At 39.8% G+C, this 26613-nt stretch overlaps 1 protein-coding gene across 3 annotated transcripts in view; it reads left to right on the plus strand.

Moving 5' to 3' along the window:
• Positions 1-26613, plus strand: part of MAMDC2 (MAM domain containing 2) — a 177452-nt gene that overhangs the window by 101165 nt on the left and 49674 nt on the right. For 2 of the 3 annotated variants that reach the window (XM_031014898.3, XM_031014897.3), the window contains exons 10-11: positions 24096-24189; positions 25892-26040. In XM_031014898.3, coding sequence (XP_030870758.1) covers positions 24096-24189; positions 25892-26040 — 243 coding nt within the window. Of the gene's footprint in view, positions 1-24095; positions 24190-25891; positions 26045-26613 lie in introns of all 3 variants that reach the window. The other variant, XM_004048109.5, reaches the window with a different exon arrangement.

Below are 26613 nucleotides of genomic sequence, written 5' to 3' on the forward strand. Positions count from 1 at the left end.
ACACAGTGGTAGTTCAATAAACATTGTTGAATGAAGGAAGGAAGGAATGAATGAATGAATCAGTCTATCACATTCAAATCCAGGAGTCACCCAAAGTGCAGGCTCCCCTGGGGAAGCTGCAAACTTGGGGGAACAGTAGAACCTGCACAGACATTCATAGCCCGAACTTCTCTTGGTTACAACCATCTGGATAGAATCATAGCTGTGTCCATCTATAACTTCCTGCCAAAAAAAATCCAGTACACCACTCTTATCACAATATTGCCTGGTTACTTTTAGTCCATTACAAAACCCTCCAGGACATCATTAAACTTTACCATGGTTAATCAAAGATCTCTGAAAATCTTTTGTTTCCATTGCTAGGTAAGAAGAAAAACTATTTTCCATTGCTAGGCAGGAATAGCATGGCAACCTCCTTGACTTACTGATTTCTAAAAGAGTTAAACTGATTTCTAATACCTCTAGCAGAGTAGAAGCATCTAAGTTTTACCACAATCTTACAGAAATGGCTTCTTATTATTTGTATGCGAATTAAGTAGATAGTGTTGTAAGTATTCCTTGCATGATTTTATCAGTTTTTGGTCACCTAACTACATTGAGCTATATTGCTCAGCTCCCTGGAGGAGAGAGGAAGCAAACAGGTGTTTCTGGTACCATGTTTCTACCCTTAGCTTAGACTCTTGCTCTTTAAGCTCATTGCCTAGACAATATCAAATAATTTTTGAACAACCCTTTCTTCCTATAAATGTCATCTTATAGATGGACTCTTGCAGCAGCATTATTGAACTTTCCTCTTCGATTTACTAGTACTGGAGAAATCCAAGTTTCTCTGCACCTCTTAGGGATCCCAAAGGCCTAACTTGAGTTCCCATTACCAATTATTTAACTCTTACAAGTAGTTATAGTAATACACACACACGCACACATGTACACACACACATGCACACACATACACACAAGCAAATACCAGAGTCCCACAATCAGGGGTGCACCAGAAAGTAATGGAATCTTCGTTACACTCTATGTCCTATTTTGCTGATGTTTTTAAAGGAGGATAAAATAAGCATTTTATTTATTCATTTGGCTTTGATTTATTTATTTATTTATTCATTTATTCATTCGTTTTCTTTATTCAACCAGTGTTTATTAGGTATATGCTCAGTACAAGGAATATAAAAATGAATGAGGCTCAGATCCTACCCTTGAAGAAGAAGAGATCACAGATAGAAGATTAAGATATGTAAGCAACTAACTACCATGCAATGTCATGTAAAGCCCACAGAAGGGCTACATAAAAAGACAGAGGAGTAGTTTTACCAGTTGCTGTAAAAAATAATGACAAATAGAGACCCAGCTGAGCCAGTGTTTAGACGGTTAAAATTCAGGCCATGCTGGATTCTAACTCCTGCTCATCACTCCTCTCATCTCCCCTGACCCTACTTTACCCTCTATTAACAACATGGGTTGTTTAGGAATCTGCCCATTCCTTTATAGTGAGTCTCTGCTTATACCTGAATTGGTGCACGCCTCCTAGCAGATAAGGGTGCCCCTAGGAATTTGCCCTTTTCTTCTTTGGAGGCCAACCACCAAGCCGCCCAGCAACTGCACAGTTCCCCACAACCACTTAGGGAAAAATGGATCTAGACCCAGTTGGGGCAGAGAAGTTCTTACAACACTCAGAAAGAACTAGTCATGGATTCAGCCCCAGTGCAGATGAGGAGACAGTATAGTTCAACACTAGAAAACTCTGGCTACATGTCTCAAAGTGGCCCTTAGTTCTTGGCAGGTCCCTGTTAGACAGAAATAGCTTCTCAGAGAGCAAAAGAACCATTTGACATCCATCATAGAAGCATGCATTGGGTAAGCAGGAAACTAAAGTTCACTTACTTATATAACATATACAGGTAGAAATAAACATACAAAAATATATTTAAGACAAGGGATAAAATGAGAATTCAGAGTTTCCCTCACTAGTCCCTACTGCTGAACTCAAAATTCCACTTCCAGTCAGGAGTAGTGGCTCACACCTGAAGTCACAACACTCTGGGAGACCGAGGCGAGTCGATCACCTGAGGTCAGGAGTTCGAGACCAGCCTGGCCAACATGGCGAAACCCCATCTCTACTAAAAAAATACAAAAATTAGCCAGGCATGGTGGCACGTGCCTTTAATCCCAGCTACCCATGAGGCTGAGACAGGAGAGTCACTTGAACCCAGGAGGCGGAGGTTGCAGTGAGTCAAGATCACGCCACTGCACTCCAGCCTGGGCAACAGAGCAAGACTCCATCTAAAAATAAATAAATAAACATCAAGACTAACTGCCTCATTTGGCTGGGTGTAGTGGCTCACGCCTGTAATCCTAGCACTTCGGAAGGCCAAGGCAGGCATATCACCTGTGGTCAGGAGTTCGAGACCAGCCTGGCCAACATGGTGAAACCCCATCTCCACTAAAAATACAAAAATTAGTCAGGCTGGGTGGTACACACCTGTAGTCCCAGCTACTCAGGAGGCTGAGGCACAAGAATCGCTTGTGCCACCAGGAGGTGGAGGTTGCAGTGAGCCAAGATCATGCCACTGTGCTCCAGCCTGGGTAACAAAGCAAGATTCCATCTCAAAAAATAAATAAATACATAAATATTTAAAATTCGACTTCACTTCTTGTTTTTCTGATGGTTTTTCTTCCTGATTCACTGATGGCTTCCTCTATAACTCTAAATATATTTCCACCTCTGTTTCTTGATTCATTAACCTTAGCTGTGTTGTCTGACTCCCTACTATGAAAGAGAAGGAACTTACACTATTCCTTCTGCTTTTCTCTCTTTTCCTCGTAATTTTTAGTTCTGTTTTTATTCTGAACATTTTTCTTGGTTCCCTTTACAACTTTAGTACACTAAACCATTTATTTTTGGATCCATAAACTTTAGACAGTGTCTCTTGACACCCCACCATGTTAAAATGAATAAATCTCCCCTGACCCCGCATTTCCCTTCACCTCTCTTACCCCCTTGACTTCCCAAATTCTCCCAGATATACAATTACTGAACTTTCACATTGTTATGGCGTAGAACATTTATATTCCTACAGTTAAGCCTTCTGTGTTTGCTTATTGCATGATTTCCCTATGAGGGCCCCCTTGGCATTTTGAAGAGGACAGTTGTGCCTTTGCAGTGAGAACATTTCTCACCTTACTGGATGTTTAGCATCTGTGATTACTGCAACAACCAAAATTATTTCCACACATTTCCAAATGGCCCTAGAGGTGTCATCCTATCCTTGGATGAGAACCATTGGTCTTTAAATTGAATTTGACAATTGAAATTAAAAACCATCCTCACCTGCCATTCATTCTTGCTCCCCTGCAATCTGTCTCTGTCCAGCAGTAGAGTTATCATGCTGCAACCCTCCTCTGCAGGGACCCTTTGGCTTCCTATTGCTTTTAGAGAAAAGGCATGCTCTAGCATCAGCCACCTCCCCAGGTTTACGTCTTGCATTTTCCATTCTAATCACACTGAGCAATCAGTTCCTGGGACACACTCTGCTCTCTCCTACCTTAGATTATTGCATTCCCTGTTGCCTCTGCCTACACTCTTCTTATTTAGATCTCAGCTTAAACATCACTTCCTCAGAGAATCCTTCTCTGACCCCACTCTCCACTTCTATCCAGCATGGCCAGGTTAGGGTTCCCTGGCATCCTATGCTTCCCCTCCATCATCTTGGAGACAGCATAACATAGTGATTAGGAGAACAGACACAGCAATCTCTCTAGTTTTAAACCCCAAGTCTGCCACTTACTAGCTCTGCAATCAGAGTCAGTTTTCTTAATTTCTCTCTTAATTTTCCATCTGGGACCAAAAACCTAGCAATATACTTGGCACTCAGTTGATGCTCAATAATTGTCTGTTGACTGATTGCCACATTCTGACTTTTGAGCAGGGGTTATTCACCCTCATTAAAATCACCTAGGGAGGGCCAGGCATGGTGGCTCACAACTGTAATCCCAGCACTTTGGGAGGCCGAGACAGGCATATCATCTGAGGTCAGGAGTTGGAGACCAGCCTAGCCAACATGGTAAAAGCCCGTCTCTACTTAAAAATATTTTAAAGGCCAGCCGCGGTGGCTCACGCCTGTAATCCCAGCACTTTGGGAGGCCGAGGTGGGCGGATCATGAGGTCAGGAGATCGAGACCATCCTGGCTAACATGGTGAAACCCCGTCTCTACTAAAAATACAAAAAATTAGCCGGGCGTGGTGGCAGGCACCTGTAGTCCCAGCTACTCAGGAGGCTGAGTCAGGAGAATGGCGTGAACCCGGGAGGTGGAGCTTGCAGTGAGCCGAGATCGTGTCACTGCACTCCAGCCTGGGCAACAGAGCAAGACTCCGTCTCAAAAAAAAAAAAAATTTTTTTTTTTTTAAATTAGCCGGGCATGGTGGTGTAAGCCTATAGTCCCAGGTACTTGGGAGACTGAGGCAGGAGAATTGCTTGAACCCAGGAGGTGGATGGAGGTTTCAGTGAGCCAAGATTTGCACTCCAGCCTGGGTGACAGAGCAAGACCCCATCTCAAAAAAAAAAAAGAAATCACCTGTGGAGCTTTATAATGCTGATGTCCAAGTGTTACCTCAAACCAAGGAAAGCAGACCCTGAGATGGAGACTTACTTGCAGGAAGTTTATGAGGGTTGCTCTTGGGATCACCACTGAAGGAAAGGAAGGAAAGGAAGCAGGATCAGGCAGGGGAAGCTGTCGGGCTGCAGTGCATTCTCAACGAAGGCCTCAGCTGACCTACAGGGAGCTCTGAAACTGGTGTGGCCTTTCAGAGTTGTCCTGTTTCAGAGCAATGTTGTCTTTATAGTCCCATATTGATTGGTCATTGGATGCTGGCTACCTCAGGAAGAGGGTATTGCCTTGAAATGCCGAGCAACTTTCCACAGATTATTAACAAGCCGAGTGCTGTCCACTGGCTACACTTTCAGCAACTGGGAGAATAAGCCCTTCATTCCTGAAGGATCAGTTGGGCGGTGCATCTACTATACTGATTAGGTCAGAATCTTTTGGTGTGGGGCCTGGGAATCAGTATTTTATAAAGTGCACCAGGGTATTGTAGCATCCAACATAGAGAACTATGGCTCTGAATAACCATAATAAAAGCAAAAAAGAAGAGAGCAATAAGAAAGACAGTGTGTTTCAGGCTCATATGCAGCTGAGCTGCACTGAAACCAGGCATGGTAGCCCAGCAGATTTTGTGGTAGCCAAAGGCCTGTGCAAGGATATGTCTGTGTAGTGTCCCTGCCCAGGTCCCCCACCCTGAAGTGCTGGGAGATGTTCCTGTGACCATACAGCTGGGCAGCAACAGAGTTAGATGAATGGTCTTCCTGCCCCTAGGTAGCTTTTTCATTGCGAGTGACTCAGAAAGCTGGAGTCAGATCAGTAGTCCTCATGTGTACCCTGTAAGCCAGGAACCCCTGTCAAGGCTTCAGAGATCAAGAGTTTTCCAGAGCTATGACACCCAAACCTACGCTACTGTTTTCCACATGTGGTTTCTGTCCACAGACAGTGCATGTTTCTCCAAAAATTCTTGCCATTGAGAAAGGAGTTTTAAGTCACAGAGCACCCAAATAAGCATACGGCCAACGCTTGTCAGGTGTCACAGTCTGTCTGGAAGCTTCATATTGGCTGTTGTGGGTGGTTTAATAACTCAGTATTGACTTTACTTCCAAACTGATGACAGCTTAACAGATTTTTCTGAGCCTATCGAGCTTAGCATACATTTTGTATTAGTTGGAATTTCTAATGACTGAGTCCTGAAATGAACTTGCTGGAAATTCTAGAAGGTTCAGAGTTCAACCTGGGTCAGAACAAGGCACAAGCTGGCTGTTTATCAAGTACCTACTTTGTGCTGGGCAGCACATGCTCTCTTGTTCAGTCCTTAATACGCTACAGTAACACCAAATTTAGGTGAAGAAACTGAAGTTTCAGGAAATTTAAATAGTTTGATTCTTCTTGTTTCCTTGCCACTTTTCCCTAAATTCCAGACGAAACCCTTCAGTGACACCCCTAAAATTCATCTCAAACATGTCTACTTCTCTCTCTCCAGCCACCACCCTAGTCTAAGCCACCATAATTTCTTACTTAAATGACTTCAATATCTTCATAGCTGGATCTTCTCTTCCACCTTACTCTCTCTATACTCCAGAGAGAGAGAGAGACGCAGCAGCCAGAATCATTTCTTTGAAACGGGAATCAAATCTTGGACCTCCCCTGCGTGAAACTGTTCTGTGGCCTTCAGAATAAAGCTTCATCCCATCCTGTGGTTTTTGAGGTCCTGCACAGTTGGATCACTGCCCACTTTGCTGGCTTCATCTGCCTTCATTCTGCCACATTCATAGAGTCCCACAGTCCACATAGTTACGTGGGCCTTCTCTCTGTTCCTTGAGTCCCAAGGCCTTTCCTAGCCCAGGGCCAGTGCTCTGCACAGGGGGTGCCTCCTGCCCTAGCCATTCCCATATCAAGCTGGCTCCCATGCTTTTGTCCCAGGTCAAGTGCTTCCTCTCAGAAAGGAACATTCCTGACTGCCGCCCAGTTTATAACCACTTTCCTCATACCCAGATTACTCCCCATTAGTTTGCCCAGTTTATTTTGTGTATAACATCCAAATCTGAAATGATCTCATTTGTTTATTTGTTACTTGTTTATTGTCCATCTCTTTTCCTGTGAAAATATAGCCTTCATGAGGACAGGGACCTTGTCGGTCTTGTTCATCTCTGTATCCACAGCATCCAGCACTGTGCCCTGGTGCAAAGTAGGTCATCAGTAAAATTCTGTTCAATCAATTTTGTTTGGTACCTATGTGGTCAATGAATGAATGAAAGAATGAATGGGTGGACTTTCTAGGGTTGGGAAGTGGCAGAGCTGGGGTCTGAATCATGGTCTAGTCAACTTTGAAGCCTGCCCTTTAGTGCAGGGTATCTTTGGGTGGTCAAGGTCTCCCTCCAATCTTGGGGAAGGCCTGTTCTTGTGCACCTGGAGAAAATGAGGCTCTTCAAGCCTGCCTTGGGGTGTAGGCACCTTTTGTTATTTAATTCTCACAGTACTCCTGTGAGGGAAGTAAAGTATTTCTTTTCAGTGTCCTTGACATTTTAGAATGCAGTCTAGCTTAAGGTCCCTCAGATGATCTAGTAGAAATGAATGCCTAAACTGAGAGCCTGGCACACATGTGTCACCTGCCTATGCTTTGTGACCTCTGAACCCATTTCTAAAGCATGTCAGGTGTGATTCTTGAGGGCCCAACTCAAAGACAGTACCTGCCTTCATGAACATTATTTCCACCTCTCAGTGAGTTGTCACATGTGACCAGAGCTGAGGTGAGTGAGCAGCAGCCCACACAGAACTGTAAAGAAGTCCAGCCTTTCAGCTTCTCTCCAGTTATTTCCCTCACTCCTGATGCCTGCCTTCTGCCTCCCCTGTGCCTTTCTGATGGCCTCCCACTCTGGATGTTGCTTTACCTTGCTTTCTCCTATTTGCAGTTATCCAACCTGTTTTAAGGACAATGGGCTGCTTATTAATAACCCCTTGCTGTCTTCCCTGGGTAGTTTAATCTTTGGCAGAAACTATAGGGATGAAGCAATGCTAAGAGTTTCCCTTAGACCATTCTAGCAAAGTAGCCTTATGGACAGATTCTGTGTGATATTATCACAGCCTCCAACAACAGAGGCTAGGCTGTTGTTGAACACTCTCCAGCACTTCATTTGATGCCACAGCTCCCTAGGAAGGAAAGCAGTCCAGCGCCATTTAACAGATGAGGAATGCTCAGGCAGAAAATTAAGGACATTGTTCAACATTACACAGCTACTAAGTGGCTGAACTGAGAAGCAGATCCAGGTCTTTTTGACTCCAGAATTGATGCTTTTTACACTAAGCCTAGTGTAAAAAGCCTCCCAGCCCTCACCTGGCTAACATCAAAAGTGTAGGATCAGGTCCAGCCCTAACTCTCAGGATTCCTGCAAAAAATTTGGACTTTATTTTTAACCTTCTGGTGTTCTAGTTTAGAAATAACTTTGGCTCCTAGGAGGGGTCAAAATTCAAGGTGCTTTAACATAGACAAAGGAAAGCTGTGGGTTAGAGGAAAATGTAGCATAACGCATAAGACACTTGGCTGTGGGTTTGCTGGCACTAATGGCATTATAGTTTGAGCTAGTTATGTAACCTTCCTGAGCCTTCCTTTTCTTTCATGTGTAAAATGGGTGTACCAGGAGTATAGCCATATATCCATAGTATCTGGTAAAGCTCAAAGGCAATGCATCATATAAAGTTCTTAGCATATAAAGTTCTTAGCATAGTACTCACACATATCATTTATTAAATTTAGCTGAGCAGAGAGAAAAAGACTAATGAATGTTTTTTTCTTAGTCCTGATCCCCATAAGGTTTTATAGACAACATCTCTTTAATACGTGGATAATTCTACACCTGATTTTTGCTCTGAAGTTCTTTAAACTAAAAATCAGGTCAGAATTAAACCTTTATTTTAATAAGATGATACTTTCTTAAAGAAATGGCTGCTTTTATACAATTATAAACAGTTTACAATAATAAAACTTTATTTAATGTTTTAAGAAACGTTTTGAAAAAGGATGAATCATGAAATGGTCCTCTGGATCTGTTTTTCCTCTTTATGAAATAGAGAGCAGGTAATTAACAGTTACATTGAGACTTTCACACATTAAGGAGGATAATGAGGAGAGAGAACAATTCAGTCCAAAACACTTTTCCTAAAGGCCAAATATTAGGAAAGACTAGAGAGTGAGTGTCAGAAATTCCATAACAATGGACACAAATATTAGCCCTTATATATTCAAATCCTTAGTTTATCTTTATGCTTGGTCACCGATGGTAGCATACATATTAGATCCTGCAACGCCTTCTGGCCTGAAGCTAGCCTTTCCTTTAACAAAGATCGTTCAGTGGTCTGTTAATTAGAAGCACTGGGAGGAACTCGATATTGTGTTCATTAAATATTTATTTTGGAGAAAAATCGTTAAACAGTCCATAAATGAAAATGACTAAAGGCATTCCATTTCACTGGGATCAGGCTTAATAATCAGCCCAGCAGTCATTAAAATCTTCATGGTAAATCCTTTTAAGTCTGTATCTTTACTCTGTCATAGGACTGAAAAAAAAAAACTTCAAAGTCATTTATGTATTTGGGAGAAAGCCCCCATCCAACCAGTTTTTAAAAATATAAATACTTTTTTTTTTCACTAGGTGAGAATCTTGTGTCAGCCCTTCTCATCTTATGTCTCATGGAGCACAAATGCCTTGAGATATTCCATTGAAAAAGAGTTCTGTTGTCAGATGAGTTTGCAGAACTTGGCAGACTGGATCTCTACTCCACACACATGAAGATTCACAAAGCACAGTGACATATTAGAAACTCTCAGTAAGGTCGACATTAAAGAATCCAGTTTAACCTTGTTAAAGGGTGGCAATTTTCTCAAAGCAATTAACCTAGAACCCTTGTCTTGTATAGCACCTATCACCATCATACTACTCTCATAGCACTTAATGCATTATGTTGAAATTGTACTTACCTGTCTCGTTAAATCAGATGTAAGCTTCTGGAGAATACGGCTCCATGTTTTTTGTTTTGTTTTGTTTTTTTAATTCCTAACATCAAGGCAATTTCTGGAACAGAGTGGGTTCTCCTGTTAGTAACCCACTAAATAGTTAAGACAGAAAACTATACTATCAATGAATAGGTGTTGATGGTAAGGAAGAACATAATTCCATCAAAGGAAAAAGGAAGATTAAATGTTTCTGCCTTTAGCTAAGATAAACTATAATCCCTTATAGCATAGCACCTGAGCAATTTGTCCTACAAGGAATTTTAGTGTGAATACTTAAAACCAGGAATACCTGGCTAGAGTGAATATTAAGACATTTATGGTATGCTGAGTCCGATTTGGAACAATTTTTTTTTTTTTTTTGAGACAGGGTCTCTGTTGCCCAGGTTGGAATGCAGTGGCACGATCATGGTTCACTGCAGTCTCCACCTCCTGGGCTCAAGCAGTCCTCCCACCTCAGCTTCCCAAGTAGCTGGGGTGCAGAGCCAGCTAATTTATTTTTCATTTTTTGCAGAGACAGGGTCTCACTAAGTAGCTCAGGCTGGTCTGAACTCCTGGCCTCAAGCTCTCCTCCCACCTCAGCCTCCCAAAGTGCTGGGATTACAGGCATGAGCCACCGTGCTTGGCCTGTTTTGGAACTTTTTATGATGGTATTTACTAAAACCAAGAACTGTGATTCTTCCCTTTGAAACAGCTTCCCATTCTTAAACTGTGCCTTTTCCTATTCCCAAGAACCTAAATCAAGTTTTACCAGCCCCCATGCAAATCCCAATCCTTTCCCTGCCCCACAACACAGCTTATCCAGCCTCCATTCTGCGATCATGGTCAGTGATGCGGTTGCTTCCACGTCATACCCTCCCCACCTGCAGGTCTTCCTGGCTTCTCCACCTTGGTCCTCCTAATGCCTGGAAACCCAGGGTAGCTTTCATCTTTACCACAGTCTTCTCAGCACAGCTGGAGAAAATAAGACTAATCTCCACTGTCCCCTCCATTCTGCTGGGAAAGCCTTTTATGCATCTCATCTCTTGTTGACTTTTCCTCATCCCCCATCCCAGATATTCAGGTCTATTTTCACTCGCAAATTTCCAACTTGACCCTCCCTGCCTCATTCTTAGGATGTGATCTCATGGGTTCATCTCCCAAAGGATAAAGGCATCCAACACAAGCTCCTTCAGTTCTGTTCCTCTCTGAATCTTCACCTGCCTCTCTTCATCTCCTGATCAATCTGACAAAGAAAGTATTATCCTTGCTCTTCGTCAAAACCAACCTGCCCATCTAGGCATTTGATCTCACCTTCCTGCCTCCTCTGGGAACTTATTTCATAAATTATTCCCTCTCTCGTAAATCTTCAATCTCCATTAGTCCTTTGCATACTGCCAATATATGTTAGTCTCCTGCATTCGACACCAATGAACAATAAACCTTCCTTTCATCTCAGTACCCATTTAAGTTGCCAATCCCTCCCATTCCTTCAGCCTCCAAACTTCTGGAAAGATGTATCTTCAATTATTGTCCTCACTCCAGTGTGGCTTCTCATTCCTCAAATCCTTGTCTTCTGCCCTCTGCCTTCCTCCTCCAATGCTCCCTCAGTGTTTATCAACAGCAAAGTATATCTCATTCATCTTGTTGCAGAAATCATTATACATACCCAGGAAAGTCCTGTGCTTCTCTCAATGTCTACCTCAAATGCCTCTTCCTCTTTGAATCTTTTATAAGTCATTGACTTGGGTTTTACTTGTTGGAATGGTATTTGTGTAATGAAGGAGCTCTAGTTCAGGAATATAAAGAGTTGCCCTGACTCTAGCATTTACTATGTAAATCAGAATGTCATGTCACCTTTCTATGAAACAAGGACATGTTTTAAAATGACTTCTAGGTCTCTTCTACCTCCTGTTATATTTTTGGCATCTTAATAGCAGAAACTGTGTTTTAACATTGTGCAACATGGTTCTTGTTGGTAATTTTCTCTACTCCTTCATTTTCTCTTACAAAAATCTTTCCCTTTTAGGAAAAAAAAGTTGAAATTTAAGTCTTTGATTCAAATTTCCACTTTTAAAATCTTTTTAACTATGCCCTTACAGAATGACAATATGATTACATGTAAAATACCTAGGGTTCTGAAATTTTAAAGGCAGCTCTAGAAGTTCACTCGAATAGAAGAGCAAGTCTAGAAAGTTTCTGTAGAGATTTATAAATAGTTGGCTATTTAACAGCCAGACACCCTGCTATAAAGAGATTAAGGAAGCAGAAAACCAATGTGTAGACAAGATACATGAGAGGAGGTGAATTTCCTATCACATTTCATGATGTCTGGGAACACTGGAAGAGAACTGCTTCAGGATATTAATGTCCCAGAATTATTAAAGCAGAGCAGCTGAGAGCAAAGTAGAAATAGAAAGGTCATTAATTACTGACAAGATAATCAACACATTATAGAGCAGATTAAGATGGCTTTGTACACAGAACAAGGAAAATTATACTGTCAAGTGGAATAAGTTTTCATGTCAAAGAATAAGGAGCTAAGTATGGAAAAGGAACCTACTCTTGAGTTTTTCAAGCTAAACTCAGCATCATTTGTGAGTTCATGAATTCTACATTGCTTTAAATATGAGTAAGGCAGGCTGAGATACTCTTGTTTTCCTTCTGTTTCATTTCCTTTCACTTATTTGTTGAGACCTTCTGTGTTTCATGCCAACTTATGAGAAAATTACTGGGAAGATAGATTAGCACAACTGGTAGTTGCTGACACATACTTTACACGAACATAGTGTTTATGTCAGTCCATTCTTTCATGACTTTTCTGAGTAATTTCATGGAAAATTGTTGGATCAGCAATTTGTTCTCCCAGCAATATGGAGACAACCGAAAAGACAGACCAGGCATTCTTTCCCTATAGTTTTACTAATAAGCTTAATTAGGCAAACATTTATTCCAAAGTTTATTTATGAACCTGAAAATACCACTTCCCTTCCCCACTTCCAAACTTCTATCTTGTGAATATTTCACAGCCTTACAATCATTGCATTTTAAAGAAATATTTTCCCAAATTCTAGGTGATGCCACATTATTTTTTGATGCTCGCGTTGAGATTCTCTGGGGATCCTCTGGTTTTCTGAGCTCATAGACCAAATAAGTATTTGCTGGCCTCTAGAGCTATAAGCTCAACTCATGCAATTAGAAATTGACAATTCACACATTAATAAAGACTCTCTAATTTCACCAGAGGAAACATACCTTATTTCCTTTTGCATAGATATGCCTACCTTTCCCTCCTCCTCTTGTATGTCTTTCTCTGGATATTTTCTGCACTATCTGTTTAGTACTTACTTCTAGTAGAAGTCTCTCTCCAGTGAGTCCACAAATCACTTCCCTCTGGCATATCCCACCACATCACTGACAGTCCATGAGCATTTACTTTTGTTTAGTATCAGGTTACATGTGTATCTATACGATGCTCAAAGATAAATTACTATTTGTGGCCCTCCCATTTCATCTCAATCTTCAAACCAAGACATTTGGTTCTGCTTTATTCAAACGAGGAATGCCACATAAACAAATCTGAAAGGCAAATGTCAAGTCAGAGGGGAAAAAAAAGGTTGCAACATATGCAACAAAGTCTTAATACATTTAAAATAAATATATAAATCTAATAGATCAATAAGCCAAAGGTAAACTAAGCAATAGGAAAGTGGATAGGATATATACAGGCAAATCAGAAAAAAAGAAATATAACCAGAAAATAAATGCACAAATATACCCAACCTCATTATAATCAAAGACATTATGTTTTTAGACAGGGTCTTACTCTGTCACCCAGGCTGGAGTCCAGTGGTGTGATCATAGCTCACTGTAACCTTGACCTCTGTAAGGTCAGGTGATCCTCCCACCTCAGCCTCCCAAGTAGCTGGAACTACAGGTGTGCACCATCATGTACAGCTAATTTTTGCATTTTTTGTAGAAATGGGGTCTCACTATTACCCAGCTTGTCTCAAACCCCTGGGCTCAAGCGATCCACCCATGTATGACCTCCCAAAGTGCTTTACAAGTGTTAGCCAACACACCCAGCCAAAGAAATCTTAAAAGTAATGAAATAATACATTTGTCTATCAAAATATTTTAAAAACATAATACCCTGGAGTATGATGTTTATATTAATTGCTGTATTTATACTGTACACTGTTTGTATTGTTCAATTTATGAATTAAAACATAAATCTTTCACTTTAGATGCATGTATATATATACCCATTTATATATATACATATATACATATTTGGGTCTAAAGTGAAAGATTTATTTTTAAATATGTATAATATGTACATATATACATATAAATGTTTTCTGGTCTAAGTGAAAGATTTATTTTTCAATATATGTACTATACATATGTATACATATTAATGTTTTCTAAAGTGAAAAAATTTTTAATTGATAATTGAATACATTCAAATGTACTTATATATGTATATACAGTCATGTATCACTTAATGATAAGGATACATTCCAAGAAATGTGTTTGTTAGGCAATTTTGTCCTTGTGAGGACATCATAGAATATTTATACAAACCTAGATGGTATAGCCTACTACACACCTAGACGGTATGGTATAGCCTATAGATCCTGGGCCTTAAACCTATAGAGCATGTTATTGTATTAAATAATGGCAACACTTACAACACAATGGTAAGTATTTGTGTATCTAAACATATCTAAAGAGACAGAAGTACAGTAAAAATATGGTAGTATAATCTTATGGAACTACCATTGTACATGCAGTCCATCATTGACTGGAATGTCATTATGCAGTGTATGACTGTATATGTATATATATAAACATATATGTGTGCATGCATAATACACACACACACACACACACACACACACACGTATAACATTACCCTGGAAAGGTGAGGATGCAAGAAAATAAGGATTATCATGTGCTCTTATATGAGGGTAAATTGGCACAATGTTTTAATAACAATTTAATTACATGAATAAAAAAGGAAGCGCTCAAACATGCATACTTTATGACATAACAATTCTACATCTAGGGATTTATCATAAGGAAATAATCATGGTTATGCACAAAGATTTAGCTATAATTGTTCATTCCAGTAATATTTATAATACTGAGAGAGTGGAAATTACCATATTGTCTGTTATTAGGGGTTGGTTAAATAAGTGTGGCATAGGTTAAAAAGGGGTAAGAGTTATGTAAGCTTTAAACTGCAGCTCTTCTTCACTTCATGGATCTACACTTTGGCTTGGGAATCAATGAAAATCAGGCTAATTGCCTCTATGTCTCAGAGGTGGGTAGGGCAAAGTCAGCATTCTTATTAGCAGAGGATTGCTAAAAGTGCTTGCTGTCTTCTTCAGGCCCAGGAGGGGTTCATCTAGAGCAGAGTGAGCCCTTGAGAGGCAAGAGGAGGACCTAGATTCTTCCTTTTTGCTGTTTGTGGATTGCATTCTATAAATCTATCTTCTGGCAGGACTGACCTTTTTGTAACTCCAAGTGAGCCACAACAATGACTCCAATTATAATGCCTATCCTTGGACATGACAATTAAATTGGTCTTTACATTTTATTACATTACATTTGTCAGGGCAGTGTTTGACCAGAACTCCCTATGGGAGGTGGGCCAGAGAGAAACCACATTGTATTTTTAGCCCAGCACTGATTTTTTTTACACAAAATCACAGGCAGCCCGGAGGCCTATTAGAAATCACCAGACTGGCTGGGCACGGTGACTCACACCTGTAATCCCAGCACTTTGGGAGGGTGAGGCAGACAGATCACTTGAGGCCAGGAGATCAAGACCAGCCTGGCCAACATGGTAAGACCCTGTCTCTACTAAAAGTAAAAAAATTCGCAAGGTGTGGTGGCGCATGCTTGTAATCCCAGCTACTCCGGAGGCTGAGACACGAGAATCCCTCGAATCCAGGAGGGAGAGGTTGCAGTGAGCCGTGATTGCGCTACTGCACTCTAGCCTGGGCAACAGAGGGAGACCCTGTCTCCAGAAAAAAAAAAGAATAAAAAACAGAAGTCACCAGATGGTCACCTGCCCTCTTGAGGAGTACACGTAAAAATCAGGAAGGCATTTGCACCTATTTTCCTTCAGTGATAATGAAAGCTTTATGGGGTAATTAAATATAATAATGTCTTCATTATTAGGGTGGGGAATTAGAGACTAAAACATTAAAAATGATGTCATCTTAGCTTTGTCTAATGTTCATTTTTTCAGAGGTTTTTCTCATTTATTTTCCACTTGCATCTTCAACATTAATTGTGTAGGATTAGTCTTCTCTGTCCCACCATGAAAAGAACATGAACTTTGTAATCAGACACACTTTGCTCTCAAAACAAGGGGGAAAAGTGAAAATGGGTGGAAGTGAAGATGAGGGTGTAGATGTGGATGTCGGAGAAGCTGTGAGCATTCTTTTTGGGGGGCCTACATTTTCAGTGCAGAGCAGGGCAGTGATGTCTTCGGCTAAGGGCGAGAAGGACGTGGCTGAGGTGAGGGAAGAGCTGCTGTGGAAAGGAGGAGATACTATGGCTGGTTCGACATTAGCCAGTTCTGAAAATCAGCCACAATCTATGTAAGAGTCAGGCTCCTGTGCTGAGTTACCAAAATACTCCATCAACAAACGTAAGGCAAAATGACAGGAAGCTTGTTGTAAACACAAGTCAAAGAAATGTTTGGTCCCATGCTATTAACTGGGGAGTTGCATCATGTCTCTCAGAATCGTATTTTAAGATACCTAAAGCAAAACAGGGAAAATGAGGGGGCTGTATAATGAAATACATTCTATCAGGGATCAGGAAGGGGTGTAATGTTTCATACCCGAGTCTGCAACTGGCTGTTGTGTGAGCTGCTATCACAGGCTCTCTGGACCTGTTCTTCATTCTAAAAAATAGCTGATTCTGTGGTCCCTTCTGGAACCTCCCCTCCCCTTACAGTGGCCTAAAGATCAGAAAATAAAGCAGATTTCTGAAATCTTTGAGTTGAGAGATTTGGATGTTTACCATCCAAATAGCAATGAAAAAGTTCAGCTACAGGCCTGTATTCTATCACAGTGTGGTCCCTAGCCCAGACCTGAAGGCTCCTGGGAGCAGAAAGACTTTCACACTGAGAAAAGCTGGAAGCTGCTTGATCTCTGTCGCTTGTAAAAGCCAAAAGTTGAATTAAATCAGATGGGTCTTTTAAAAAAGAAAAAACTAACCAGATGGGTCCTTTAAGAAAAAAAGTATTGGTCAGCTAAAAACTTATTTAAAAACACATGGTCATTCTGCCTTTTGTGGGAGATGAAGACCAAATATAGTATCTGCAGCAGGCATGCTTTTGCAATTTTGCAGCTATTTCTCAAAACAGTGCTAGGTTCTAAGAATGCTAAAGCCTCACACTTACTTTTCTAGATAAAGCTTCACTTAGTCTGCCTTCAGGGATTTGTAATAATTTCATCCATTTTGCCAAGTATCTCAATATTGAAATTTTTTAAAAACTCTATTACAACTTATTGTCAAACAGTTAAATGAACGCAATTACGTCGTATAGTATATCTTACAGATGTGTCAATAGCATCTTAATGAAGGGCTCTGGAATTTCACTGACTGGATTATAGTAATTTTGTGAATAATTATGCCACCAACTCTGTAGTTGTCGTAACCAAATTTATCTGTGCAAATGATTTCAAAAGATTTTAACCTCATCAGAAGAAAAGTTAAATTTAACTCAAAATCAAACCGTCTGGGAAATTGTTGAGGTCTACCACTTATAATAAGAACTTAACTAGGTTCATTTTGTGAACATGGGTAAGTTATGATATTGTTGGCAGAGGACTGAAATGTTTCTATCCAAATATAGAAGGCAATTTCTGGAAGCTATCATTTACATGCTAATTATAGGCCTAAATGGGGCCATTCAATTGGTAAAGTAGATGGTGGATTAACCCAACAACCTAGCCTACCATGTCTATCAAGCAGGTCATGGAATCTACTCTAAAAGGCAGTGAAAAAATATTTAATACAGCCAGTGTTTAGTTCTTTAACACAAACAGTCCTTTTGAACTATATAACAAAGATTTGATTTGATTTGACTTCACGGCACCCAACAAAATTTATTTCCTCCATTTCCTGGCAAAATTCTATTCATTATATTTGGTAGTTGTTAAACTATAACATCCTATAAAGTGAAAAGCAATAACCCTGATTATTTTAAAACCTATCTTGATTTGGTTTGAGAACATGAATTCCTGACATACCTGATTCTCTACTTTTTCTTTCCTGGGTACTTTTGTTTTGTTTTTTTAAGACAGGATCTCACTCTGTCACCCAGGCTGGAGTGCAGTGATGTGATCACAGTTCACTGCAGCCTCAATCTCCCGGGCCGAGGTGATCCTTCCACCTCAACCTCCTGAGTAACTGGAACTACAGGTGTACACCACCGTGCCCAGCTAATTTTTTATACTTTTAGTAGAGAGGGGGTTTTGCCATGTTGCTCAGGCTGGTCTCGAACTGGCTGCAATCTGCCTGCCTTGGCCTCCCAAAGTGTTGGGAACAGGCATGAGCCATGGCACCTGGACTCGTGGGTACTTTAACCAGGAACTTTTATGAACTTTGACAGGCCTAGGGGCAGTCTGACCCCTTGGACTAACACAACCTTGTAGGTGGGTTTCCACACAGACCTCCTCCTAATCAACCACCCCCCTCAAAAAAAAAAAAAACTTTAGAAGAGACTTAAAATTATATACTATGAGGAGCATTTGCTCAGTGACCTTTTAGGTTCTGCTGCCTGTCATTATGTTGTTTCTAGAGAGCAGATCATTGTTTTTTTGAAAGGGAGAAAGATGAAAATAAAGAGGAGATTCTATTGCCCTTTAATAATTACAGTTTTCTAAAGCAGGAAATTGGAACAATAAATCCTTGATAATCCAGGGGATGATTATTCAGTTTGGGTATTAGTCCATCTGCCTTGCATTTCTGCTCCTTTACCTTTTGTTTCCAGGGCTTCTCGATATTTCTTTCTTTCTTTTTTTTTTTTGAGACAGAGTCTTGCTCTGTCACGAAGGCTGGAATGAAGTGGCACCATCTTGCCTCACTGAAACCTTTGCCTCCTGGGTTCAAGTGACTCTCCTGCCTCAGCCTCCTGATTAGCTGGGACTACAGGCATGAGCCACCATGCCCAGCTAATTTTTGTATTTATGTAGAGACAAGGTTTCGCAATGTTGGCCAGGCTGGTTTTGAACTCCTGACTCAAGTGATGCGCCTGCCTTGGCCTCCCAAAGTGCTGGGATTATAGGCGTGAGCCACTGTGCCTGGCCCATATTTCATCGCTTGTTAGAACAATCACCTGGTGATGTGTAGAGGAAGAGAAAACTAAATCTAGTCCATTTTTAGAACAGTCTTGTTCTGAGTGGAGAGAATAAATAGGTTGAAATCGACTGTGAATCCAAAAATCAGGTAACAGATCTGGTCACAGTGACTTATCCTGTAATCTCAGCACTCTGGGAGGCTGAGGCAGGCAGATCGCTTGAGTCCAGGAATTCGAGACCAGCCTGGGCAACAAGGTGAAACCCTGTCTCTACAAAAAATACAAAAATTAGCCGGGTGTGGTGGTGCACGCCTGTAGTTCCAACTATTTGGGAGGCTGAAGCAGGGGGATCACTTGAGCCCAGGAGGCTGAGGTTGCAGTGAGCCAAGATCACACCACTGTACTCCAGCCTGGGCACAGAGTGAGACTCTGTCTCAAAAAAAAAAAAAAAAAATCCAGCTCTGAAAGTGCCTAGCACAAGGACTGCACATAACAGGAATTTAGTTAAGTGAGGTTTTATAATCCACACAGCAGTTTTCTACTACTCTTTACCAGTGGTTCTCAGGGAGATTTTCCCCCAATGGACATTTGGCAATGTCTGAAGAAGTTTTTGATTGTCACGACTTGGCCGTGATGCTGGCATCTAATGAGTAGAGGTTACAGTTGCTGCTAAACATCCTACAATGCACAGGGCAGTCCTCCATAACAAAGAATTATCTGGCCCAAAATGTCAGTAGTGCTGAGGTAGCAATACTCTGTTGTGGATTTTAAAAAGCATGTATACTATGTATTTTTAGTATAGTAGAGAGTAAGTTAAGTAATATTGTTGATCCCTCCTTGACTGTATTTAAAATTATTTCTTTGCAAATATGTTTTTACAGCTCTCCTTTCATTGCCTGTTTGTGTTTCCAGTCTAGGCAGATTTCCTCGGCTATGAATATTCTCCATCAGGACAAACATTTTAAAGTATTATCAGAACCTAAGGACTGGGATCTTGAGTACATGGAGACATTGATTTACATAAATTTAATTTGTCCCTAACTTTTAAGAGATTTGCATAAAATCAGGAATATCTTTCTAAGGGATATCACTTTACTTGGCCCCTCATCTTCTTTCCCCCTCTTTTTTTTAATTAATTGTTTTTGAGAGACAGGGTCTCACTCTGTCATCAAGGCTGGAGTACAGTGGTGTGATCATGGCTCACTGCAGCCTCCAACTCCTGGGTTCAAGAGCGCTTCCCGCCTCAGCCTTTCAAGTAGCTGGACTACAAGCGCACACAGCTAATTTTTAAAATTCTTTTGTAGAGATGGAAACTCTCTATGCTGCCCAGGTTGATCTTGAACTCCTGGCCTCAAGTGATCCTACTGTCTCAGCCTCCCAAAGTGCTGGGATTATAGATGTGAGCCTATAATTAATATAATTAATATTTAATTTAATATTTAATATAATATTTAAGAGGGTATGGTACCCTCTTAAATAGATATTAATATACATTTAAGCTAAGATTTTTTCTAGTCTTAGAGATATTCCACTTGCTTCGAAATACTGCCTACAATGAAATAAACACTGTTTTTAAGAAAGATCTATAAATAAGAGGTTAATCCCCTCAAGAATTTAGACTATGACTAATTCCCTTCTTGTTATGTTCTTAACTGGACCCAGAGGGTAAGTCCTTAAGAACAGGACAAGATGTTTGACTTATTCTTTGTCCTGCCTCAACCAGACCCACTCATCCACTTGTCCAGTCACCAACTACCCTAAAATAACCTCTCCACCTCAAGGAGCATACAAAATGTAAAATGGCAGCCCCAAAATAAGTGCTGACATGATCAGCATTACTAATAGCCAGGCGGAAAATCCAGTGTGTTAGATCAAACAGGCTGATCTGGTTGTGCTTCTTTTGTGTGTTAAAATACTGACAGACAACTGCCAAGCAAATTTGGGGATTAAGGCCGTCATTTGAACCTAGTCAGTAGCTGACTAACCTTAGGGATCGTTTATCAGACAGAACAACACATGGTCTGGCTAATGTTTTAAGTGTGGAAAAAGCGCTAAGGTAGAACAACCTAGACGTCTGCTATTGTCCAAAACATGTTTAACATTTCATTCAACCCACTGTGGCAATTCATGAAGTATCTGGAATATCCAAAAGGAGCCAGGGAAGTCTATCCAATAGAACTTTCTGTAATGAGGAAATGCTGCACACCTGCTGTGTCCAATTCAGTTAACCATGAGCTGCATGTGGCCACTGAGCATTTTCGAATGTGGCTCGTGTGACTGAATACATGAATTTTTAATTTAATTTTAATAGACACATGTACCTAGTGGCTATCATAATAGACAAGATCATCTAGGAAATAATAATGACTGATTATTCCACATCTTAATTGTAAATATCCTGATTCCTTTTTCTTGTGTCAAATATAAATATAAAGGCTGGGTGCGGTGGCTCATGCCTGTAATCCTAACACTTTGGGAGGCCGAGCGGGTGGATATCACCTGAGGTCAGGTGTTCGAGACCAGCCTGGCCAACATGGCGAAACCGCATCTCTACTAAAAATACAAAAATTAGCCAGGTGTGGTGGCACATGCCTGTAATCCCAGTTACTCGGGAGGCTGAGACAGGAGAATTGCTTGAATCCAGGAGGTGGAGGATGCAGTGAGCTGAGATCGCATCATTGCACTCTAGCCTGGGCGACAAGAGCAAAACTCCCATCTCAAAAAAAAAAAAACAAAAAACAGAACTATATATATATATATATATACACACACACACATATATATACATACACATATATATATACACACATATATACACACACACACACACACACATATAAATATAGAAAGAAGGGGGAAATTCTGTTTAATACCCATAATTTTATGAGCCTAACATAATTGTTGTAAATTTGGTAAATTTTCCAGGCTTTTTCTATTATTTTTAGATGAACTAGATATTATTTTGTCTTATTTTATTTAGTTTTTTCACTTAACATTATGAGAGGAATATATTTCTGTACTACGAAATAATATGCCCAAGTTATCAAATTTGACAATGGCCAGTTTTTTAGATAATTGTGCCGTAGTTCATTTATTTCCTCTATTTTTAAAATTCTGGGTGTTTGCTTGCTTACTTGCTTGTATGGTTTTATGGTCACTATAAAACAATGCTATAGTAAACATATGAAAGCATGTTAATATTTCTCTTCTTTGGAATTTATTACCATGCCAAATGTTTGAGTTTTATGTAGGTAATGATTTAGATGGTGAACCATTTCACTACCACATATTCATTTTGAAAAGGTACTTTTTTAGTATACTTGTGAAAAATAGACTTTAAAGCTACCCCCCACACCCCATAAAATAAAGCCAAGACTCTTCTGTCTGCACCACAATTAATTCAGTAAATTATGAGATGGATTAATATTCCTTCCCATATAACAAAAAGTTACTGCTAAAATATAACCGCATTCAGGGCTGATGACACAGACCTTTGCTTTACAAACAAGGAATAAGTTCCCAGTAGTAAACTCTGCAAGTAAAATATTTTACATGTTCAGATCATCTCTAGAATCTATAAACATGAGAAAATTAACAGAAGTAAATGAGAAAAAAAAATCCACCCTGTTTTGTTTTGTTCTTTGTATATATACATAGTTATACATTGTGACAAGTCCAAACTATCCTTTTTATAATTGAAAGCAATATGAATACAGTGCAAGTAAACCTTCACACATCTTACAATTAGTAATTATCCAGAAGGTCTTGGATTAAGACATTTTATATTTTGCATACTGGTAAGCTGTCACATGATCTTTACATTTCTTTTTAAATAAATTCTATATTCTAATGAATCTGATCATCAAAAAGCAAAAGAACCCTACTGATAAAACAATAAATTTAAGACATAACATTTTAAACTAGAGCCTAAAAAAATCAAGTGTTCTCATTATTTGTAAGTTGGGTTTCAACTTCTGTTATATCATCCTTTGTCTGTTTGAATTAGATTTGTAATTGAGGGATTCAATGAACATGGACTAAATGAGCTTGTGCTACGTAAACATTGTGATACATTCAAAGCAGCTTTGTAATGTGCAAGTACAGTGAACATCGAATACAAACGTTTTTAAAAGGTCTCTTAGCTCATCCTATATATGAAAAGTAGCCTTTAAAATTTGCCTGATGGAAAGAAATCCAAGACTTTTCTGTCTTTCTCTGGAACAGTAGATTTAATAATTTATGGCATGGATTTGTTTTTCCTTCACAGACAACAATAAAAATGTTTGGACTGATAAAATAACTGCATTTAGGGCTTTTATTAGTGACACCAACTGGGAACATAGATCTTTGTCTTTGGAAATGGAACATAAGCCTCCAGATGGCAAATCACCAGGACTTTGTTCACAATGTGAATGAAGCATGTTGCCAGAAAGTCATTTCCAAAAAATCAATAGTGTTTGTACTGGAAATGTTTGAAAAATGCTCAGAAAACCATCAAGTCTATATGTACTTTGTGGATTATCTGGGGAAAATGTTTAAAACCTGACAGGCTTTTCTCTGTCATGCAGTTAACTTCTTGCTTTCCTCACTCTTCCTGTCAATTCTTTACGAAATGCCACGGATTTCAGCATTAGTATGCACAATATATCGTTATATTCTGCTCAAATATATTAAGTAATTCTAGGCCAGGTGTGGTGGCTCACAACTGTAATCCCAGCACTTTGGGAGGCCAAGGCAGGCAGATCACCTGAGGTCAGGAGTTTGAGACCAGCCTGGCCAACATGGTGAAACCCCGTCTCTACTAAAAATACAAAAATTATCTGGGCATGGTGATGGGTGTCCGTAATCCCAGCTACTCAGGAGGCTGAGGCAGGAGAATCACTTGAACCCAGTAGGCAGAGGTTGCAGTGAGCCAAGATCGTACCACTGCACTCCAGCCTTGGCGACAAAGCGAGACTCCATCTCAAAAATTAACAGTAATAATAAAAGTAATTCCAGGGTTTTATGCAGATGGTAACCGTTCTTCTTGCCACTGTGTTCTGTTGTTCATACGGACGATGAAGAGCTGCTTGTAGTTTGCCTATGCTCGCCTGCTGTGCTAAGTGAATCCCAGGTTGTTAGGAGTTTCCAGTTTTCAGTCAACAGAATTCATAGCTTTATTTTTACGAATTTCAGGTGGTTTTCATGAGCCTATGCAAAAGTTTCTGGGACTGTGGGCTTGTAGCCCTGGATGACATTACAATACAATTGGGAAGCTGCTCATCTTCAGGTAAGACGGCAATCATTTTAGCTCTCTGTTTCTCTGGCCTATACATACATTTCCTGTTATCGCTGAGAACCACATACATTTCATCTGTGCTAGTCCATCCTTTGCTTTTGTTGACAAAGTGTCTCCTGCAGAGCTGTGTAGCAGGCTTTGAAATTTAGAAATGATGATTCCAGTGTAATATGTGTCTTTGTACATGTGACTTAACCCCTTTATCCTCATTTGGAAGGGAACTAGTGGTATCTACCTGAATATTGGGGATAATACATATACATTTTCCTAGCATAAGACCTGGCACAAAACAGTGCTTTACAAACAAATATCTTCTACTATAATTATTACTATTAGTGTTGTTTTTGTTATCGTACATGAATGCAGATTTTCAAGCAATATTAATGAAATTTTTATTTCACAGATACTTGCTAAGCATCTAATTTAAAAATTTTAATAAACATTTTCTAAGTGAATTAAATGATAGTGGAACAATAGACCAAGCAATGATGATAGGAGCAAAATAAAGTCATGGTAGCTAGCTATGTGTCATACATTATGCCTAATGAGAAAATGGTGCATAACTCAATCCCAATCATTGGTCTGTATCTGCTAATTACCATTGCATCCTACATCATAGGACATCCATTTCTTTGACACACAGGCAAATCGTGGTATCAGTCTGGTGCTGGAGAATAATCTCCATGTTTATTTAATTAAAAGACAATTTGTTCTTAGTCTCTTAATTTGCCAGGCACTGCAAGGACAACCCAGATAAAAATCATTCCACTCAAGGCATAGAAGAAAGAATGAGGTTTCATTAACCAGTACTGTATGTAAAATAAAATGAAGTAAAACAATGATCACAAAAGAGACATATGAAACAAGCTATTTATTAGAAAAATTTGGCTAAGAATCTGGATATAGGGAGGTACAACCAAGTTTAGTCAAAGGAGAAGTCCCCAGTAAATTGGGAAGAAGTACCATTCTAATAATTATGAATGTTATTGAAGATAGCATTCAAAGACATAAACATTGGATTTGGGAAAAAGAAAATAAACCTCTGCGTGGCAAAATAAGTTCTAAAATTTAATTATTGAGAACTTCACATTAAAAATGATCACTTTACATATACCATCTCATTTAATCCTCACAGACCCATGAAGTGACTACCATCAATATTCCCACATTAGAGATAAGAACTCTAAGGCATAGAGAAATGAAGTCATTTGTTCCACACAGCTATGCCTCCAAGAGTCCATTTAGCACTCTCACATTCTCCCCCACCTACAAAGCAACTGTGGAGTTGTTATGAGGATACCCTTCACTCATCCAGGATTTCTGAAGAAAGTGCCTGCATTATGCAATTTTATTATTTTCCATATTTTCATAAAGGCAATATACCTATAATTTCCAGAGCTTTATAAAAAGAAATTCACAAAAATTCACAAGTCAGAGAAAGTTTTTTTCTCAAAGTAGCCCAGTATTTTAGATCTGTATATCTGATTGTTCTCTATGTCTGTGGCAGGACCCGCAGTGGAATGCAGCCTCTAGCTGGAAGCAGTGGCTCTGTGTAGGTGGGCCACCAGTGGGGGCTGCCTCTCCATTGCATGGCATATGGCCAGACAACATTCATACATGCAGAGTGGGCTGCTAGCAACACAGAGTCATTGAAAGAGTCTCAGTGATTGCAACATCTGCTATTTTCTTGCAGAGAAACTTCCACCTCCACCTGGAGAGTGTACTTTCGAGCAAGATGAATGTACATTTACTCAGGAGAAAAGAAACCGGAGCAGCTGGCACAGGAGGAGGGGAGAAACTCCCACTTCCTATACAGGACCAAAGGGAGATCACACTACTGGGGTAGGTGAGTTATGCCACGTGGTGCTGTTTCCTAAGGAAAGCTTCTAAAATAGCATTCTAGGAATCGTTTACTGCATTTTGAAATGTGCAAAATTATGTCTTGTGTCTAGAATGAAATGCACTTGTGATTCTACACACAGGATGATTTGATATGGGCATTGAATATCATCCTTTCTGTTTATTACATTGCTTATGTACATTGCTGCAGCAAGGATCTAACAGGGTTTACAAAGTTCTGCACACAAAGAATAGAAGTAAGTTAAAAGGTCAAAGAGAGGGACAAAGTAGGGGAAAAAAATGGTAATCTAAATTGGAGCCAGGGCCGAGGCCTAATATACAAAATATATTGGCAGACAAAGGAAGAGGCATACAGGTTTGACTCCAAGCTTTCAGTAGCCAAAACTCACCTGTAAAACATGATTCACAGAATGAGCAGTCCACGTGGGTGGGCTATAAGCAATGATGGGGTGCATTTTCTGTAGAAAATGTATAAACTGCAATAAAACAGAGTGAGTTCATCTACTTCATATTACCAACATGTATCAGCAATTGTAAACATTGTCAGGGACAAAA

Source organism: Gorilla gorilla, chromosome 13 (genome assembly GCF_029281585.2).
Source record: "Gorilla gorilla gorilla isolate KB3781 chromosome 13, NHGRI_mGorGor1-v2.1_pri, whole genome shotgun sequence".
Taxonomy (NCBI): domain Eukaryota; kingdom Metazoa; phylum Chordata; class Mammalia; order Primates; family Hominidae; genus Gorilla; species Gorilla gorilla.